The 19362-nt window shown below is 34.3% G+C and overlaps 1 protein-coding gene across 1 annotated transcript in view; it reads left to right on the top strand.

Annotated features, from left to right (window-relative positions):
• Positions 1-906: 906 nt before the first annotated feature.
• HELRODRAFT_67935 (hypothetical protein) overlaps positions 907-19362 on the top strand; it is a gene marked incomplete at both ends in the record, with an annotated part of 55564 nt that continues 37108 nt past the window's right edge. Inside the window, 15 exons of the mRNA XM_009026916.1 lie at positions 907-1037; positions 1693-1800; positions 2139-2253; positions 2530-2646; positions 3089-3196; positions 11259-11329; positions 11909-12020; positions 12717-12823; positions 13167-13305; positions 13519-13629; positions 13737-13805; positions 14104-14200; positions 17854-17972; positions 18206-18316; positions 18848-18931. Coding sequence (XP_009025164.1) covers positions 907-1037; positions 1693-1800; positions 2139-2253; positions 2530-2646; positions 3089-3196; positions 11259-11329; positions 11909-12020; positions 12717-12823; positions 13167-13305; positions 13519-13629; positions 13737-13805; positions 14104-14200; positions 17854-17972; positions 18206-18316; positions 18848-18931 — 1599 coding nt within the window. The remainder of the gene's footprint in view (positions 1038-1692; positions 1801-2138; positions 2254-2529; positions 2647-3088; positions 3197-11258; positions 11330-11908; positions 12021-12716; positions 12824-13166; positions 13306-13518; positions 13630-13736; positions 13806-14103; positions 14201-17853; positions 17973-18205; positions 18317-18847; positions 18932-19362) is intronic.

Below are 19362 nucleotides of genomic sequence, written 5' to 3'. Positions count from 1 at the left end.
TTCAAAAATTTGAGTTCTTGAAAAAAGGTCTACTACTATATAAGCTATATAAAATAGCCTTAAAATACCGTGAGATGAAAGTACTTGTTAACCTGTGCATGTAATCGTTGTATGTTGGTTTTTAGGAGACAACATGGTCCACAGCAGCCTCGTAAGTAACCAGTCATCAAACAGCAGTTTGAAGCTGAAAGGCAACAAATCCAACGACAACTTACTTAACAGCAACACTAGCAACGACATAGGTAACGTCAATAATTGCAACAACAACAGCAACATCAGCAGCATCTGCAACAACAAAATTTCTCCTAAGACATCATCAAAACTAATTAAATCGTTAGTCATTCTCTACGTGATGCTTATTTTATTATTATCATTGTTGCTATCTTATCGCTACTGCTCTACCTATATTTTGATTTTTGTGTGACAATGTTTTCACCTAGTTTGTTTGTTATGAATATTCAAAACAAGTGCAGGTGCACTCACTTTGATGCAAATGTTTTTGCCCTATTGATTAAATCTAGATGATGATGTGGATTGTTCTTGACATGTTGTCACGAATGTGATGATTATCTTGCAGCCATGGCAACAACAAAAACAACAACAACAACGCTTTTGATATTTTTTAAAAGCGCTTACAAATATTTATTTAATAATGATGTTAATTATAATAGTAGTAGCAATGAGAATGAAACTGATGATCATAATAACTTCTGTGTATATGATATTTTTAGATCATTCCATCTAAGCATTCAATCATAACTCAACATCTGAGGAATGCCAACAGATTAATAATAACAATAATAATAATAAATAATAATAGTAATAATTTATATCAGACGTAGTTCGAGTCGCGACAACCTTTACAACAACTTCATCAACAACAACAACAACGGAATTCCCAACAACTCGTCGTCTGCATCAATCACTGATCCTCCAATTTTCCACACGAAGCATAGGCCAGGCTCTAGGGAAGCCATCGCTCAATTGCTGATGAAGGAGAGAGAGGCAGAGTACACACGACTGCACAATTATCGGTTGTTGTTGTTACTGTAGTATTAGTTGTTGTTGTCGTTTATGCTGCTGTTGCTGTTGCAGTTGCTGTTGGTGTTGCTGTTGTTCATGTTGAAATTGATGCTCTGAGGAAATTAATTAATGATTATGTTATGATTTCAGTGGTCGCTTTTGCAATTGATGCTGTTTTGTGATTTGTTGATCATTTGTTGTTGTTGTTTTGTATGTTGATGTTGTTGATGTTTTTTTGCTGGTCGTGTTGAATGATTTTGATGTTTTTTAGCATTTGTTTCTTTAAATAAATACAATTTTAAAAATATTGTGATCATATGTGCTAAACTTTGGGATAGCAACAACTGCTATTTCTCAAACTGCAACAACTTTAGCAAATATTACGCAGCATCAACATTAACATCATTAACAATTCAAACAGAAAGTACAGCTACAACAACAACATCATTAACAACGTAAACAGCAGGCACAACAACATCATATGTAACAAAAGACATCATCATTATCTATATAAATAGCTGCCACAACATCAGCAACAACATCATCAACAATTGATACAATAATAACACTAACTAGCAACTGCATCAACAACGATTGCAACAATGAAAACTACATCATTCTCAACGAATTTTTCTTTTATTGACAATCCACGTGATTGCTTCACAACAGAATATTTTGTGGTACGTGGAATGTTAACGGACAGCCGGTGGCAGCAGATTTGAATGAATGGCTGTCACCACAAAAGGATGATGATCCTCCCGATGTTTATGTTCTCGGGTTGGTGGGTGGCTTGGTTCATCAGCTGGCTGGTTCACCGGCTGAATGGTTCATCAGCTGGTTGGTTCATTAATTAGTTGGTTTATTAGCTGGTTGGTTCATTAATTGGTTGCTTCATCAGCTGGTTGGTTCATTAGTTGATTAGTTCATCAGCTGGTTACTTCATTAGTTGATTGGTTCATCAGCTGGTTGTTCATTAATTAGCTGGTTCAACTTTGAAATACAAGTTAAACATTCATTAACGTTGTTTGCAGTTTGTTTTGTACAATCTTATTCAAAATATTTATAATATTGAACATGTACTTTAACATTACTTACTTACATTAATAATTGCACAGTCTCCAAGAAATGGATCTTAGCAAAAACGTCTACATATTCACGGAGTCGGCTAAGGAGGATGAATGGCTTTTCAAATTTCAATCAGCTCTCCATAAAAAGGCCCATTACAAACTCGTTGGTTCAATAATTACTTGATCGTTCATTCACTGATTGCTGATTGGCTGGCGGATTTGTTGATTGTGGTTGATAGTGGTTGATTGTAGTTGATTGTGGTTGTTGGTGGTTGTTTTGATGGCTTGATGAATATTCGCGGCAACAAAAGTCCTCGTTTTCAAGTTAATGTTTTATGTGTCTCTTTTAACTATTTACGTCATCAGCATCATCGTCATCTTCATTGTCATAATCACCGTCTTCATCATCGTCATCTTCATCCTTTATTACTTTTTGTAGGTTCGTTGCGTCAGGCTGGTGGCCATAATGTTAGTTGTGTACGTGCGCGATTCAGTCGAGAGACACCTCAGAGACATCTGTTTTGAAAGTGTGGGCACTGGATTCTTTGGCACCATGGTCAGATGGAGGGATGGATGGATGGATGGACGGACGGACGAACGAACGAATGGATGGATGGAATGACGGACGGATGGATGGATGGACGGATGGACGGACGGACGGATGAACGGACGGACGATGCTAATAGTGAAAATGATGTGGCGTTGATGGTAATGGTGATATTGACGATATTATTATTATTAGTGCAATCTGCAACAATCTTATCGATCTCCCAGCAGTTCAACCATTCAGTTAACATAAAATCATGTAACGATCAGCAGTTAATCACATGATTGATTGTTATATGCGTGATTGTGAATGGGTTCTGCTTTCTTTTTTTTATTATTCCATTTTTATCCCAATTATTTCCTGTCGTCATCATCATCGTCGTCGCCATAATCACCTGCATCATCATTACCATCATCACCGCCATCACCATCTTTATCATCATCATTACCAGGGTAACAAGGGTGGGGTAGCAGTGAGGTTCAAACTTCGAGAGACCAGCGTCTGCTTCATCAACTCACATCTGGCTGCACATACTGAGGAGTGTGAGAGGAGAAATCAGGTTGCTGCTGCATTTATCGATTTGTCTGCTCGTCTGTTCTTTTATTTGTTCTTTTTTTGTCACTATCTATTCATCTGTACATATCATAGAAACTTTAAATTAGGAACTGACTCGGCGTTTCAAACTTGGGTTCATCGCGAAAATGGGTTCATTTTGCATAGAGGTCAAACTACTTCATCATATAACGTAAAATTTGGTAAACCGTAAACATCTTCAACAAAGGTGTTTTATACAAAATTAAAATATTTCATTAAAAAGGAAATACATTTCATGAAAAAATTTCCAACTTTTACTGTTGTTTTTTAACAAAATCTCTTAAATTTTCTAAAATTTGTTGCAATTTTGTTAATGTTGGGTAACATATTGTATACAAATTAAATTTCTATCGTACTTTGCCTGTACCACCTGTCATAACAATAATTATTAATTAATTAATTATTGTTATCAACTTCTGCTTGTTAAGAGTTTCAGTAAGTGGGAATATACAGAACAACAAAGGTGAGAAGGTCTCCTTAAAAGATTGCTTTTTTGATATATATATATATATATATATATATATATATATATATATATATATATATATATATATATATATATATATATATATTTGACATTTGACATTTTTTATTTCATCAAATCAAAACAAAGAAATCAAAGAAATGATATCAATGAAAAGAAATTATCTGGAAATCGAAAAGAAAATATGGTTTTCTTGTAATGATTACCAGTGAAAATTGTAAAAATGAGAGCATATTTTAAATATTTTAGTGCATGTAAAATCACATATTACAAATATATAGAACACAAATACAAAAAATTAATTTATTTTTATCAATTAATAATTAATTCATCAATGAACATATACAAATTAATTTATTTTTATTATTATTACAATTATTTATTATTATAATTAATTTATAATATATATATAACAACAAAAAACTGACCTTCACTGCTTTGTGAGTGATGTTGGATCATCAAAGGCTAGGCCCACCGCTTATAACTTTGGTTGCGTAAGGAAGGGCGTTCTGCGTAAAAATTAGCCAATAAAAATATTTTATGATGACAAAAGTAACAATGGCTCTCAGTAACCGGCAGAAGAGGGTGCGAAGAATGTCCGGAGACCCAGTCCATAGGGTTGCGGTGCAAAGTCCTGTGGATGGTCTGGCTACTGGCACCCCACTCTATAGTGTGGCGGTGCAAGGCAACATCATTACCAGTGACAATTGTAAAAATGAGAGCATATTTTAAATATTTTAGTGCATGTAAAATCACATATTACAAATATATAGAACACAAATACAAAAAATTAATTTATTTTTATCAATTAATAATTAATTCATCAATGAACATATACAAATTAATTTATTTTTATTATTATTATAATTATTTATTATTATAATTAATTTATAATATATATATAACAACAAAAAACTAACCCTCACTGCCTTGTGAGTGATGTTGGATCATCAAATGCTAGGCCCACCGCTTATAACTGTGGTTGCGTAAGGAAGGGCGTCCTGCGTAAAAACTAGCCAAAAAATAATACTTATGATGACGGAAATAACAATGGCCCTCAGGGTGCGAAAAATCTCCGGAGACCCAGTCCATGGGGTTGTGGTGCAAGGCCCTGTGGATGGTCTGGCTACTGGCACCCCACTCTATAGTGTGGCGGTGCAAGGCACTATAGATGGAAGGACTACTTGTAGACCAAGGGGTTGGAGGTTTGGTACCTGGAATGTAGGCACGTTGACAGGAAGAAGTTTGGAAGTGGTGGAGGAGCTGCAGAGGAGAATGGTTGACGTGGCTGCATTACAGGAGATCAGATGGAAGGGTGAGGGTACAAGGTTTGTGAGGGTTAAAAGTGGAAGATATAAGTTGTGGTGCAAGGGGGATGATGGTACGGGAGGAGTTGGTGTGATGGTAAGAGAAGAGTTGGTGGAGAAGGTGCTGGAAGTGAAGCGGAGAAGCAATGATGTAATTGTGGTGGTGATGGTGTTTGGAAAAGTAATAGTGAGGGTGATATCAGGATATACTCCGCAACAAAGTAGGAAGGAAGAGGAGAAGGATAGGTTTTATGATGATGTTTCTGACGAGATTGCGGGGCAAGCGGGGTTGGATGAGTTTGTGGTGTTGTTGGGTGATTTGAATGGTCATGTGGGGGCGTATGCAGACGGATATGAAAATGTACATGGGGGATGGGAATATGGTATACGGAATGAGGAAGGGCGTAGAGTGTTGGAGTTGGCAGATGCACATAGCATGGTGGTGGGGAATACCTGGTTTGCAAGGGAACCAGCACGATTAATTACATATAGGTCAGGGAAGCATAGGTCAATGATAGATTATATATTGGTAAGGGCGAAGCATAGAAAGTATGTAAGGAATGTCAAGGCGATACCTGGTATGTTGCTGCATAGTATGGCTGTGATGGATGTGGCATCAAAAGAAATGGGGAAAAGGAAGAAGGATAAGTGTGTGGCAAAGAAAAAGACATGGAAGTTACAGGATGCAGAGATGAGGAAGGCATTTGAAGTGAAGGTGGCTGAATGTTGGGAGAGTAGTAAGGATGGAGATATTTAGGAGAGATATAGGGACTGTGTGTTGGCTACGGCAGATAAAGTATGTAGATGGACGAAAGGAAAGTGTAGGCATGGTGAGACATGGTGGTGGGATGAAGATATAAGAAAGGTTTTGGAGGTCAAGAAGGAGAGGTTTAGGGTGTGGAGAAGGAACATGGCGGGGGAAGCGGAGTCTGAGTATAGGAAGGCTAAGAAGGTGGCAAAACGGGCAGTGGCAACTGCAATGACGAAAGCATCAGATAGGTTAATGAAGGAAATGGAATTTGAGTTCGAGGAAAATGTTCAAAGTAGCAAAGCAGTCAATGAGGGATAGGAAAGATGTTTCAGGGAATGGATATGTTTGGGATGGATCTGGCAAGTTGTGCATAGATGAGGAGGAAAAAGCTCAGGTGTGGAAAGCTCATATGGAAAGGTTGATGAATGAAAAGAATGAGTGGGATGGAGATGTGGAATCTTCGGTCACACACGGACCTATAGAGAAGGTGACGATGGAGGAAGTAGAGAAAGCAGTTAGAGAAATGAAACTAGGTAAGACGACAGGAGTTTCGGAAGTGGCGGCAGAACATATAAAGGTGAATGAGGTGATAGGAATTGAAGTTATGATGAGAATTGCTAACAGTATGTTTAATGATGAAGGTATACCTGAGGATTGGCGACACAGTGTGTTGGTGCCGTTGTTTAAGGGCAAAGGAGATGTGAGAGATTGTGGGTCATATAGGGGTGTGAAATTGCTAGAGCACGGAATGAAGGTAGTGGAAAGGGTGCTTGAGATGAGGTTGAGAAATATGGTGACAGTTAATGAAATGCAGTGTGGGTTTATGCCTGGTAGGGGAACGGTGTATGCGTGGTTCATAGTGAGAATGTTGCAGGAGAATTATAGAAAGAAGAAACGAAGATTGTACATGTGTTTTGTGGATATAGAAAAGGCTTTTGATCGAGTACCGAGGAAGGTCATTGAATAGGCGTTGAGGAAGTGAAGATGAAAGGGAGGGTATATAAAGCATGTGTGAGAGCAGCGATAGTATAGGGTGGTGAAACTTGGGTGTTGAGGAGGGAGGAGGAAAGTGTACTGCAGAGGGCTGAGAAGGGATGAAAGGGTCGGGATTACTTTCAAGTTTAGATTCATTAGATTAATCAAACACTGACATATTAGAAAGAAATTATGATAAGTGGTATCATCAATCTTTTTTAATATAATATTTTCTTTTTTTGCTTTGCCATTTATGTTGAATTTAGTTCATTTTTTCTGACTGGGTAAGAGACATCTTGATGCCCTCTGGTCAGTTGTTAAATATATAAATAAATAAAATAAATATTCCTAAATTATGGTTCCTATGCTTTGGCAATCAACAATATTGGCATTAGAAATTAAGTTTCAATCTCAGTTAACGTTATTATTTCTGTAATCTTATTGATCAGACAATCTATTTTTTACTATTTAATAAATGAATATACATGTTTAAATGTATCCTAATTTTTAAAATATTGAAAAAAGTTTTGAAATCCATCCTGTAATTCAAAAGATGATTCAGACAAAACATGCTGCTTTTATCAGGCTAAATAAAGAATTAATAATAAAAAGTCATTTAACTTTAATTTAAATATGATAAGTGATCGCTTATTCTTTTTTACGCACCTTTTATCTAGAAAGATCTACTGACATATTTGAGACAGATTGATAAGTATGTTGAATTTAAAAAAATCTGAAAACTTATTTTGTTTCCCGATCATAACTTATCTCTAAGTTCATTTTGTAAATTTGTTCTTTTTTTATTATTTGATTATTGAGAATTTAACATTTAATTTTATGGTTCTATTCTTTTTTTCTTTTCTGATATTGTGATTTTTTGATATATTATGATTTGATAAGAGTAGGACCAATATGTTAAAAGTACTTGTACTAATTGGAACCTTTTTTATTTCGCAATGTTTTGTTTGAAATAAAATAAAATTATTATTAAAATTAAAAAAAATTATTATTAAATGGCTAAATCTTGATTTTACAAAATATTCAGATCAAATTCAAGAATATTGCATACTGAATTTATCTTTTTGAAACTTAGATTTTGGAAAATTTGAATGTGATTTAAAATTATTTATCAGCCATTTGATATGACTACTGAAGTTTCTCCGGATTGTTATCAATTGGAATTCAGAGATTTGAAGAATAATATGCTAATGAAATCAGCATATGATAAAAATGATTTGGTGATTTTTTATAAAAATTATTTCGAAAAAAATTTCCAAATTAGGTCCAACATGCAAAAAATATCACTTTTTGGAACCACACACTGCTGTGAAAAGTTTTTTCCCAAATGAAATTCACAATAAAGATACACAAGTCAGCTGACAGATTAACATCTGACTAGTTAGCTTCAAATACAGCTGCCTAACATTGACAAATGGTGCAAAAATGCAAAATTTTCAATTTCCTCATTTAAAAAATAAATTAATTTGTATATGTTCATTAACAAATTAATTATTAATTGAGAAAAATAAATTAATTTTTTGTATTTGTGTTCTATATAACAACAGCACACGTTTAGACGACATTTTCCCCGAGATCGGGGGTTGCCGTTTGGCTACCTATGATGAAACCGAAATACCCCTCGACAGCTATCCCCATATGTCACTCGCTTCAGTATCACGCAACCCCGCTTTCACTCTCTCCTTCTCCACCTGCTCTCTCCATCCCAATCGCGGACGACCCTTTCCTTTCACTCCTTTCATGGATCAAACGACCTTTCCCTTGGAGTCTGGAATTTAAATCTGATAGATGCTATTGTGAACTTTTGCTCCGCGGCGGGAACTGTTTCTTTTATGTACACAAATGTTCCTTTCATTTTGTATTTTCCAACTTAGATAGGTTTGGGAGCTTGAAGTTGTTTGCAAATGCCATTTTAGATTTTCATCGCCAACTAATTAACGTAGCTTAGGCATGCTCTGAAATGTCCATCGTTCTCATCTGGTTCTTCGCTGAAAAGTGATCCTGAATCGCGATGACCACGTAAAGCAAATCCTTGCTTTCCACAATGATGCACTGTTTTTACAATAGGTATTAACCGTCTGCGGTTTTCTTCAACATGCTTTTGCCACCCATTATAAGATTGCTTTTCAATACCACTAGACATTTGCTCATAATGCCTCAAAATATTTTCTGAAATTTTTACACAGTTCTGATGATACTTTATTACGGAAAAAACAATAAATAAAAAAAAACAGTTACACAAGAAAAGAACCCAGATTCTATATATACCCATATTTCTTAGATACCTGTGTTCTAATTAGAAGGTTAGAGATATATAAGAAATCACATAGATTACTAGAAAGTTTGAAGTATCTTATGAATTGGGTTTACAATCATTATTTGGCATTTTTTTCTGCATAAGAACTGCAGTCTGTTTTCACATCCTTATATTTGTTCAATGGTTTAGTGACGATTATTTCAGGAGTTATATGATTCCCTTTGCCGACATCTATAGGTGTAAAAAGAACACAATAAATACGCTCTTTGGTGGACATGACTCCATGCCAACCAAGGTCTGAATTCATTTAGGTAAGCATTCTTAAAACGTCTTGTAGTTTCACCTTGATTAACCACTGGAAAAACGTAATATTTATCCGCACACCAATTATTTGTTAATATATTTTTCTTCGTCAGTTGTTTTTTATCAACATAAAAACCAACATCATATTAAGAAGAAGCTGAATTCAAAAACTGATTAATTGTATCTGTTAATTCTGCCTGTTGCAATTGTTGTCTAGTTACCAAAGATAATTCTGAAGTTTTTATCTGTTGTTGAGAACCGTGTACTGACTTCAAATTTATTAACTACGTCATCATCCAATCTTCGTTTTTTTTGAGAAAAAGTTAATCAGAGTAGACTGTTTCGCTGACATGAGAATTTTGATAAAATTTAATAATGTTAAATTATTCGCCAAAAAACATGCATATCTTAAATTTAAATAAACTAAAAAAAATATTACAAATATATGATTATTTATTATTTTAAAACATCAATAACTTTCCAAGGTAAAGTAAATAATGCTCAAATGAAGTAAATGTTCAAATTAAAAATGGAAGAATCTGAATTTAAAAAAAGATTCAAAATATTTCCATAATTTTTACGGCTGATATTTACGTTTGTGATCTTGGATAGGTTTTCAAAAGCTTCAGTGTAAATATTTTTTAATTTTGTATGTTTTTCAGCGTTACTTGCGTCTTGAAAATTTTGAAAGATAATCAATTAATACTATACTTACCCAACCTGCCAAGATCTTTATAACTACAACGAAAGTACGTTTGTGATAGTTACAAAAAACCGTTGTTTTTAATAAATTCATATTACAATATTTTAAACTAATTCTTTCACTTTTGACAGAATCGTTTAATCATCAATTTTCGTTTTGCGTCCATAGACCCAGTTTCCCGAGGTAGGACGTTGTTTTCTTTGCCATCAACTTTTTGCGCCAAATTAGACGATCAGTTGTATCCATTTCATTTAAATTTAGAGCTTTCATGTCTTGCTCGATTGTTTGCGACCAGGACTTTTTTGGACGGCCTTTGGGACATGGGCCAGGTACTTCAACATCTGCAAGAGAAGTTATGGCACTGTTTCCACTTCGTTTGACATGACCAAACCACCGCAGACGGTGTTGCCGGGATTCGTCTCTTATATCATCTACACCAGCCCGACGCAGGATTTCGGTAGATTTGATATGGTCCTTCAGACTAATTCGTTGCATCCATCGGAGCATTTTCATGTCGGTTCGTTGAAGTTGTTGTTCCAGTTTGGTTGTCATTGGCCATGTTTCTGCACCATATAACAACACCGGACGTATCACAGATTTATAAAGTCTTGATCGTAGTGGTAGTGGGATGTCACGCCGCATCAATATAGAGGCAAGGAGATGCCATTTATTCCAAGCTGCACTTATGCGTGCTCGAACGGCAGCTTCAGCTGTTCCAGTACAATCCAGAACATCCCCTAAATATTGAAACGATGTGACTTTCTCAACCTTAATGGCTTCAAAAACAGTGCTATTTCGAATTTGTTGTTGAGGATTGATGCAAGCAGGACAAACAAAATTGGACACTTTAGATAAAGTACCAATTATTTTTGAACAACGTTTGTGACACCACTGGTTACTCTGCAGAAACTTGATTTTGACACTTGACAGAATCGTTTAATAATTTTTTTATATTTCTGGGGGGGGGGGCAATTGCCAAATTGTCTAGCGTAGTTATTGATTGAGTTTATCTCATTTATTATTTATTATTTATTATTATTGTTGTTATTGTTATCATTATAATTTCTGTTGACATTCTTTAGTAGGCACTGAAAGTTGCACCTTATGTATGTTGATGGGTTATGTATGTTATGTATGCATGATATGATCCACGTATGAATGACTTGCATAACTTTTGAGCAAATAAACGAATGGACGACGGATAGATAAAATTATTAAAATTTTTTCAGGATTTCAGAGACATCAACACGCGTCTGTTCTTTCGGCTAAAAAATCAATTCATCTCTATATCGGAACACGAGTTTGTTTGCAATTTTTGTTAATTTTTATTAGTTTTATTGCTGCTCTTTAATATTCCACAGTCATTAATTAATTTATTATTTCATTATTCGTTCGCACATTAATTAATTAATTAATTGATTCATTGATTCATTGATTGGTTCATTAATTCATTAATTCGTTTATTCTTTCAGTCGGTCAAACAATTAACTACTCATTAGACCATGCGGTTATTCAATCCATCAACTATACAATGAACTGTTCAATCCGTCAAGCAAACAGTCATTCAATACATTAGCCAAAAATAATCAACCAATCGATTTCTCAACCAAACAATCAACCGATCAATTTTCAACCAATTAATCAACCGATTAAGCAATCAATCATTCAACCAAACATTTATAAAATTCCTCAACCAGCCAATCGACCAACTGACCAACCAACCAATTAATTGAACAATCAACCAACCAACCAATTAATTGAACAATCAATCAACTAACCAACCAAACAATCAATCGATCGATCAATCTACCAACTAAACAATTGACCATTTAATCCATCAACCAAACAAACAAATAATCAACATATGAAAAAATCTCAGCATAGTGTTCTGGATTGGTGACTTGAACTACCGGATAAGTGACATAGACACTGAGGATGTGAAGCGGATGTGTTCCTCAGGTGCCTATGAAGATCTTCTGAATTTTGATCAGGTTGCAGACAGCTCCTACGTTTTGTTGCTTCTTTTTACATTCAACGGCATCCGTTTTTTAATATAAAGTATAACAAATTTTTGAGATACGTTGAAGGGCACAGTGTATAAGAGAATTGAAAAGTTTCAATCTGCAGATTTAATTAATTTCTCCTGACCTCAGCATGTTTATTGCTTTTATATGAATCGGTTGTGTGAGTTACATACATAAACTAGAGAAACATATCTTTGGAACATTTCAAATTTTTATCTTTGTTTAAAATATATTAAACATTTGATTCCATGTTTATGTTTTTGGCTCAATCATTATTGCAAGAAAACAAGATAGAGCAGAGTTGGATTTGTTGGACATCGTAAGCCTCTTGTGTCGATGAATGACGCTGTCGGTTGTTCTTTCAGCTGTCAATTTGATAATTCAAAACTGTTTGTTAACTTGCATTTTGCTAATCCAGCGTAACTAGGCATGTCTGAAAATCAGTTTTTCATTACCCTAAGAACGAAAAAGGTAGTTATGAACATGAGGAATCGCCGTGACTGTTGTATTCATTGATGCAATTGCACAACTATCACGCACGCATCATCTCAATCAGTAAAGTTGATGCCAGCTGAAGTTTTTAAGAACTGCATTTTATTTAAGGAATAAATGCCATATTTACTTATTTAATTATATTTATAAAACAAATCACTTTACTACCAGCTCAGTAGAGAGATGATATTAAAAAAAGTCTTCTTTGATTTCAAAGAAGGCGCCATTACATTCCCTCCCACGTTCAAATATGATCCTGGCACTGATGAGTGGGATAGGTTCGTAAGGATTCTCATTAATTTTTTCATATCTACTGCTACTACTATTTTTAATAAAAATAGTAATAGTAATAATAGTAATCAGATTATTATTATTATTATTGTTATTTTATTATTATTATTTAGTTACAGTTCATTAATTTTATATTCTTACCGAAATATAATTTTTGGTCAATATATTTAGGTAAGTGTTTAACTTTGTAGTTTTATCACACGATACACGATATATTAATGCTAAATTGGTGCATATACATTTGTGCAGTGTACACACACATACACGCACACATACACACACATACACATGCACACACACGCACGCACATGCGAATAATGACAATTGCAGCAGCGAGAAGGCACGCACGCCGGCCTGGTGTGACAGGATTCTTTGGAGAGGTGACAACGTTCGCCAGATATGCTACAGGAGCCACATGCAGTTGAAACTCAGTGACCACAAGCCTGTGAGCTCCGTCTTCATCATCGGGGTCTGTTGGCTTTTTGTCAATTTAATATGTCTGTTTTCCTATGATGTCTGTTCGTCTTGTGTGAAGGTGTTTGCTTGCCAATGTTGTTTTTTTGTTTTTTTTTTTTTTGTGTTTAGATGCTTTTGCTTGTTTTTTTTGCGTTGCCTGTGAAAGTCTGTTTATCAATGAAGACACTCGCAAGTTTACAAATACCCGCAATCATGCAACAAACAGACTAAAGAATTCAAAAGAGAAATGGAGAAGCAAGTGAGGGAGAGTGTCATCAAGTTGCTTGACCAGGAGGAGAATGAATTTCTTCCACAAGTTTCACTCAACATGACTGATGTTAGCAGATGGACAGTTATGTGTGTGGTGTGTCTGTGTGTGTGTCTGTGTGTATATATGTTTAATTTCAAATTATTTATTTAATAATATATTTTTTATACAATCAGGTATATTTTAAGAATTTGAAATACCTTGATAGCCAGCAACAGTCGCTGACCATTGAAAACATTGGTCAAGTTAGTCTTCTTGCTGCTGCTTTCTTCAACATGTCATTCTATTTCTGTTCAGTCAATAATTTTATCGTCATTGTAGTGATGCAATCATTTATTTTAAAAAACCTTTCTTTATAATTTATATGTTTATTTATATTTATAACTATTATGCAATTTTTAACGGTTGTAAACATTTGAAATATAATATTATTAGTATAACTATCTAATTTTGTTATAATTTTTAATCGTTCCAAAGCACTCAGTTAAACTGTCGGTGATTGAGCGAGATGATTTGTAAGAGTGATTAAAATTCACTCCACAGGTGCCAGTCAAGTTCAAGTTCATCAACAAGCCGTCAGATGCGTACTTCTGCAAGCCATGGCTGCAAGTCCAACCATCTGAAGGATTCATACACATCGGTAGCTTTCAAATATTTACTTGCATTTTCCTGAATGATTATTTATTATTTTTTAATCTATTCAGAAATGTTTCGTTCAGAATATGCGTGTATGTGCAACAGCATTGTTATACACGCACATGTGTAGGCTTTGTGCATACAGGCGTGTACGTTGCGTTCAGCGAGAAGTTGTAGCTGCCGTGTACAAAATCTATCTTTGATGAAAATAAGCTTTTCAAAATTTTACTTCTAAATTTAAAACTGTTTTTAATAGTTTCACAAACTTTGAGTGAAATTTTTTTTTGGCGTTTGAGTCTTTGCATTCAGAATTATAAAATCTGGTCCGATAATTAAAATCTTGATAAGTTCATCATCAATCGGTAATTTTTTCAAAAATTATTGATAGTTGCCATCACTTTTCTTCGGTCAACCTATTAAAATTTATCAACCCTCATTTCTTCATCGACCTACAGCACCAAATCTTGTTTAATCAATGAGATTTCATGCGTGCTCCGACACGGCGGGGGCAATATCTGGGAGGGTGTGTTGCAACGGTTTGTTGGTTTGTTGTTCTTTCGACCAGCGTTCCAATTGATTCCATCTCGTGAAAGTCGTTGCTTCAGAATCAACTCACTACTGTGTGCTATGATTGCTAGACCATCGGCATATTGCTAGAATGATCTGGCATTTAAACTTGACGTTGGTCTTCATGAGTAGCCATATTGTTTATGTTCCTGGCTATCTGCAACTAAGCTAATATTGAAAATATGGAGTGAACTTGAGTCATATTTTAATAATAATAATAATAATGTGAACACTGTTTTTATTCAATAAAAAGAACTATCAATATAACAAAATAAAATAGAATCAGGTAAAATAGAATAAAATAAAATAGAGTTAAAATTAATAAAACTGACAATCTATTAGTAAAATCAAATGATATAATTAGCACGATATCCGATAATTAAAAGGTACATAAATAGAATAGAAAATTATAAAATGGAGATAATTTACAATGCTCGTAATTCATAAAATTTAAAATGAATGAGTACAAGGAGAAACAAATTCAGTTTAAACTGCAGTTACGGTCACAATACATGGCGTATGACGGTAATATTGCCGAGTTGATTAAATTATTGTAAAATTGATCCGACCAATTTAAGTTGACAAGTGATAAATGAAAATGTTTAAAGAAACATGACGGGAAATTTCAAAAGTTTTAATTATTGTTTTTAAGTGATTTATATTGTCAATCAAGTTGTTTTGAGGTTAGGGTTAGATATTTTGTAGTCTTTTGATTTCGAAAAGTTTGACTCGTGGCAGACTGTCAGTTCCAGTACTTCGATCGTGTCTCCATGGAGCAGAGCAATATCAGAACGTAGTGATCTGAACAGAGACAAGAGGAGAACCCTATCATTGTAGCCGCTTCCCGAAACAGATACTGTATAGTTCGAATATATGAATTTAATTAAATTACTTATTAAGTATTAAAATGGTAAAATCTTTTTTCCAACATGATGGAATTGTCAAAGATGATCATCATTTTGAATGTTGTTGTCAATATTTTTGTAACTATTGGATGATTCTAGCCAAAGACATTTCATTTTGTCATTTGTATTAAATTTTAGACCACCACGCAGTTTCATTCTTAGTAACTCTGCCTGATATTTTAGTGATCGAATGTTGAGGCCTCCGTTTTTGTAGGGCAATGATAAAATTTCAGCCACACAGCTGCTGACCGGGAGCAAAAGCCAATCTCTTACAGTCACTTACAGTCTTACAATCACTCCGTGATCATTGCGTCTAGGTTTTTTTTCGATCCATGTTACTGGTATGTCGTAAATTAAATGCGAGTTGCGATGGAACAAAATATTTTAAAATCTGTAACTTCCATTGTGCTGTGGTGTCTAACTGACCAATTCTGTTCAACATGATTCTCAGCTTACTATGGAGATGATCTTTTACTTTCGACTCTTTACATTCAAAATCATTTTCTACCCAGATATGTAAACTGATCAAACTGATCATTGGTAGCTATTTGAGGAATTGACGCATCATCAAGCGTCAATCTGGGTCGAAATTGTTCATATTGACCTTCTTTTTTTCTCATTCCGAATGTGCAGCATTTATCAGGTCTTATCTTCATGCCTGTCCACTTGCACCACCCATAGTCTGGGCACCTTCTGTGCTGTTTGCGATAATTGCGGTATCATCTGCAAATTGGAGCAATGCTTTTGATTTTAGATTAACTGTTGGACCCCAAAAATAACCGCATTGTTGGTACTCTTTTTTTTATATTTCTTTCATTATTGGGTTAAAACAGAGGTTGAACAGCAGTGGGGATCACCCTGAAGCACTCCTCATCCCACTTAAATGAACGGTGTCAGTTTATCGCATGTTGATGCTGCTATCGAGTAATCATTATAGATTGATTTGATTAGATTACTCACTTGCGTGGTGATACTTCAAGGCTGATATGACGAGAGCATGATTAACCTCACCGAACGCATTTCGTAGATCCAAACGAGTGACGATGATTGATCGCTGGTGCTTTTTGGCGTCTTTTATCAGATGCGTCAACAACTGAGTATGTTCCGCCACACCGTCAATTTTTGGGTAAAAACCTTTTTGAGTTGTTGTGTCGATGATGTTGTTCATTTCTACGTAGCTCTATATTCTGTTATTGATGAGTGTTGAAAAGATTTTATAAAGGGCTGGTTGTAATGTTATCGGTCGGAAATTTGCTGGGTCACTAGGATCACCCTTATTGTAGATTAATTTTGTGAAGGCTTTCCTCCAGCACGTCGGAATTGAGGACGACTTCCAGTATTCAACCAGTAGTTGGTAAAGAATTGGGCGTAGAATGGGGCTTCTTTTGAATATTATTACAGAGATTTGGTTCAGAGGACAAGGAGATGCTTTTGATTTACATTTTTTAATTATTGAAGCAATTTCATTGTAGGTTGGGGGATCGGTGTTGAAAGTAAAAATGTAGCATGTTTTTGCAGCGGAATCCATGGTGGCAGGCAGTAGTTGCTATGCTGAGATTCGTTTAGCATACTTTGAAAATACTTTTGGCAGTGTTTCCAAGCTCCTAATAATAATAATAATAATAATAATAATAATAATAATAATAATAATAATAATAATAATAATAATAATAATGGGAACACTTCTTTTATTCATTCAAATATCATAAAACATACAGAATAATACAATATTCAATATATATACAAATCCAGATAAAATACTAATAAAAAAATAATCAAGTATAAGATAAAACCCTATTACTCATTATCATTTGACTAGTGCAAATAGGAGGCTAATTTAAAATGGTCATACAATGTTTCTGTCCCAATATATAGCGTATGTCGATTTGATTACAGAGTTGATCTATTTGTCAATAAGTGTATTAGACCATGAAATTTTAATAGACGTTAAATTTATAATATTAAAAAATTCGATCGGAGTAATTTTAAATGTTTTTAAAATAATATCATAGTTTTTATAATCAAAAGTTAAACATGAATTTAAATTATTAAATAATATAATATAATAATAATAATAATTATTATTATTATAATTATAATAATTATAATAATGATAATTGTTGCCAACTACGCCGACATCATCATCACCACCACCATCATAGTCATCACCAATCATCATCATCAGGCGAAAAGTTCATCATACAGTTGGAGGTTCAGATCAACTCCAAGTCAGTTCCCGATTGGAGTTCAGACAAGATTGAAGACATCTTGGTTCTGCATCTGGAGGGAGGAAAAGACTTCTTTGTATCTTTTTTTCATTAATTCGTTTTTTCATTTACTTCTCTTATATTGTTTGTTCGTTTTATTTGATTCTGTTTTCATGAATTTTATCAAAAAAAAAATTCTTAACAACAACAAACAAATATCATAATTACAATGCAATTTTCTTCGATATTGCCTGTCACTTTAACATACGGTATGCTATGGCACTGCCTAACATACAACTGTCCAACATACAACTGGATCTGGACAAACAGATCACGGTATCTGGAAGCTGTTTGCCGAGTTTTTTTGGCCTGCCGCTTACGAAACTTGTGCACATGTTGAAGCCTGTTGGCCTGAACAAGTCGAGAAGTGAAGAACCCATTGTGAGTTGATTTACAAATTTTTGGTTGGTTGGTCAGTTACATGATTGGTCAATTAATTAATTGTTGGTTGCATGATTGGTCAGTTAATTCATTGTTGATTACATGATTGGTCGGTAATTAATTGTTGGTTACATGATTGGTCAGTTAAAAATTGTTCAGCTAAAAGATTAAAAGATTTGTTAGTTAATTGGTTGGTCGGCAAAATGATTGGTCAATTAGTCTAAAGTTTTATTGGTTTTAATTATATTTTTTTGGTTTTCGAAGTAAGTATGATTAGCATATTAATTATTCAATTATTATTTTAATTTTTATTATTTATTTAACTTTATTTTACATTAGCTGATTATTTTGTTATATGGTTGATTGATTAGTTAGTTGTTTGCGTGATTGATTGAATATTCGGTTGATTGATTAATATTGGTTGGTTGATGTTGATTGGCTGATGTTAATTTATTGGTTGATTGATGTTGATTGGTTGATGTTGATTGGTTGATGTTGATTGGTCGATGTTGATTGGTCGATGTTGAACAGACAAAGGAAACAGACAAGTCATTGGGAGTGCCAAAGGAGTTGTGGTTTCTTGTGGATTATTTGTATCAGCGGGGCATGGACCAGGTCAGTGACTCTCCTCTCCTTTGTCTTCATCTGTGTGTTCTTCATATCAATTTTCATCATATTTTGCTGTTATTTTTAATGTTTATCTTTTAAAATGTTTGTTGTCTTCAACCACTTTCTATGATTCATGTTATATTGATAGTTTATTCAAGCAGTTGTCAACATAAAAATTTAATATGTGTCTTATTTTTTATCATTGTCGTCATTATATTCATCATTATCTTTATCATCGTCGTCGTCGTCATCTTCATCACCACCACCACCACCATCATCGTCATTATTTTTATCATAATTATCATCTCATCATGACAACCAGCATCACACCACCGCATGCATCGTCATCGTCCACATCACCATCATTTTCATCGTTGCCATCCTCATATTTCCATCATTATCGTCATTATTATTGGTTTGCTGTTAACTAACTCGTC

Source organism: Helobdella robusta, assembly GCF_000326865.2.
Source record: "Helobdella robusta unplaced genomic scaffold HELROscaffold_5, whole genome shotgun sequence".
Taxonomy (NCBI): Eukaryota; Metazoa; Annelida; class Clitellata; order Rhynchobdellida; family Glossiphoniidae; genus Helobdella; species Helobdella robusta.
The sequence above is the reverse complement of the archived record's forward strand: the minus strand, read 5'-3'. Positions and strand labels throughout refer to the sequence as shown.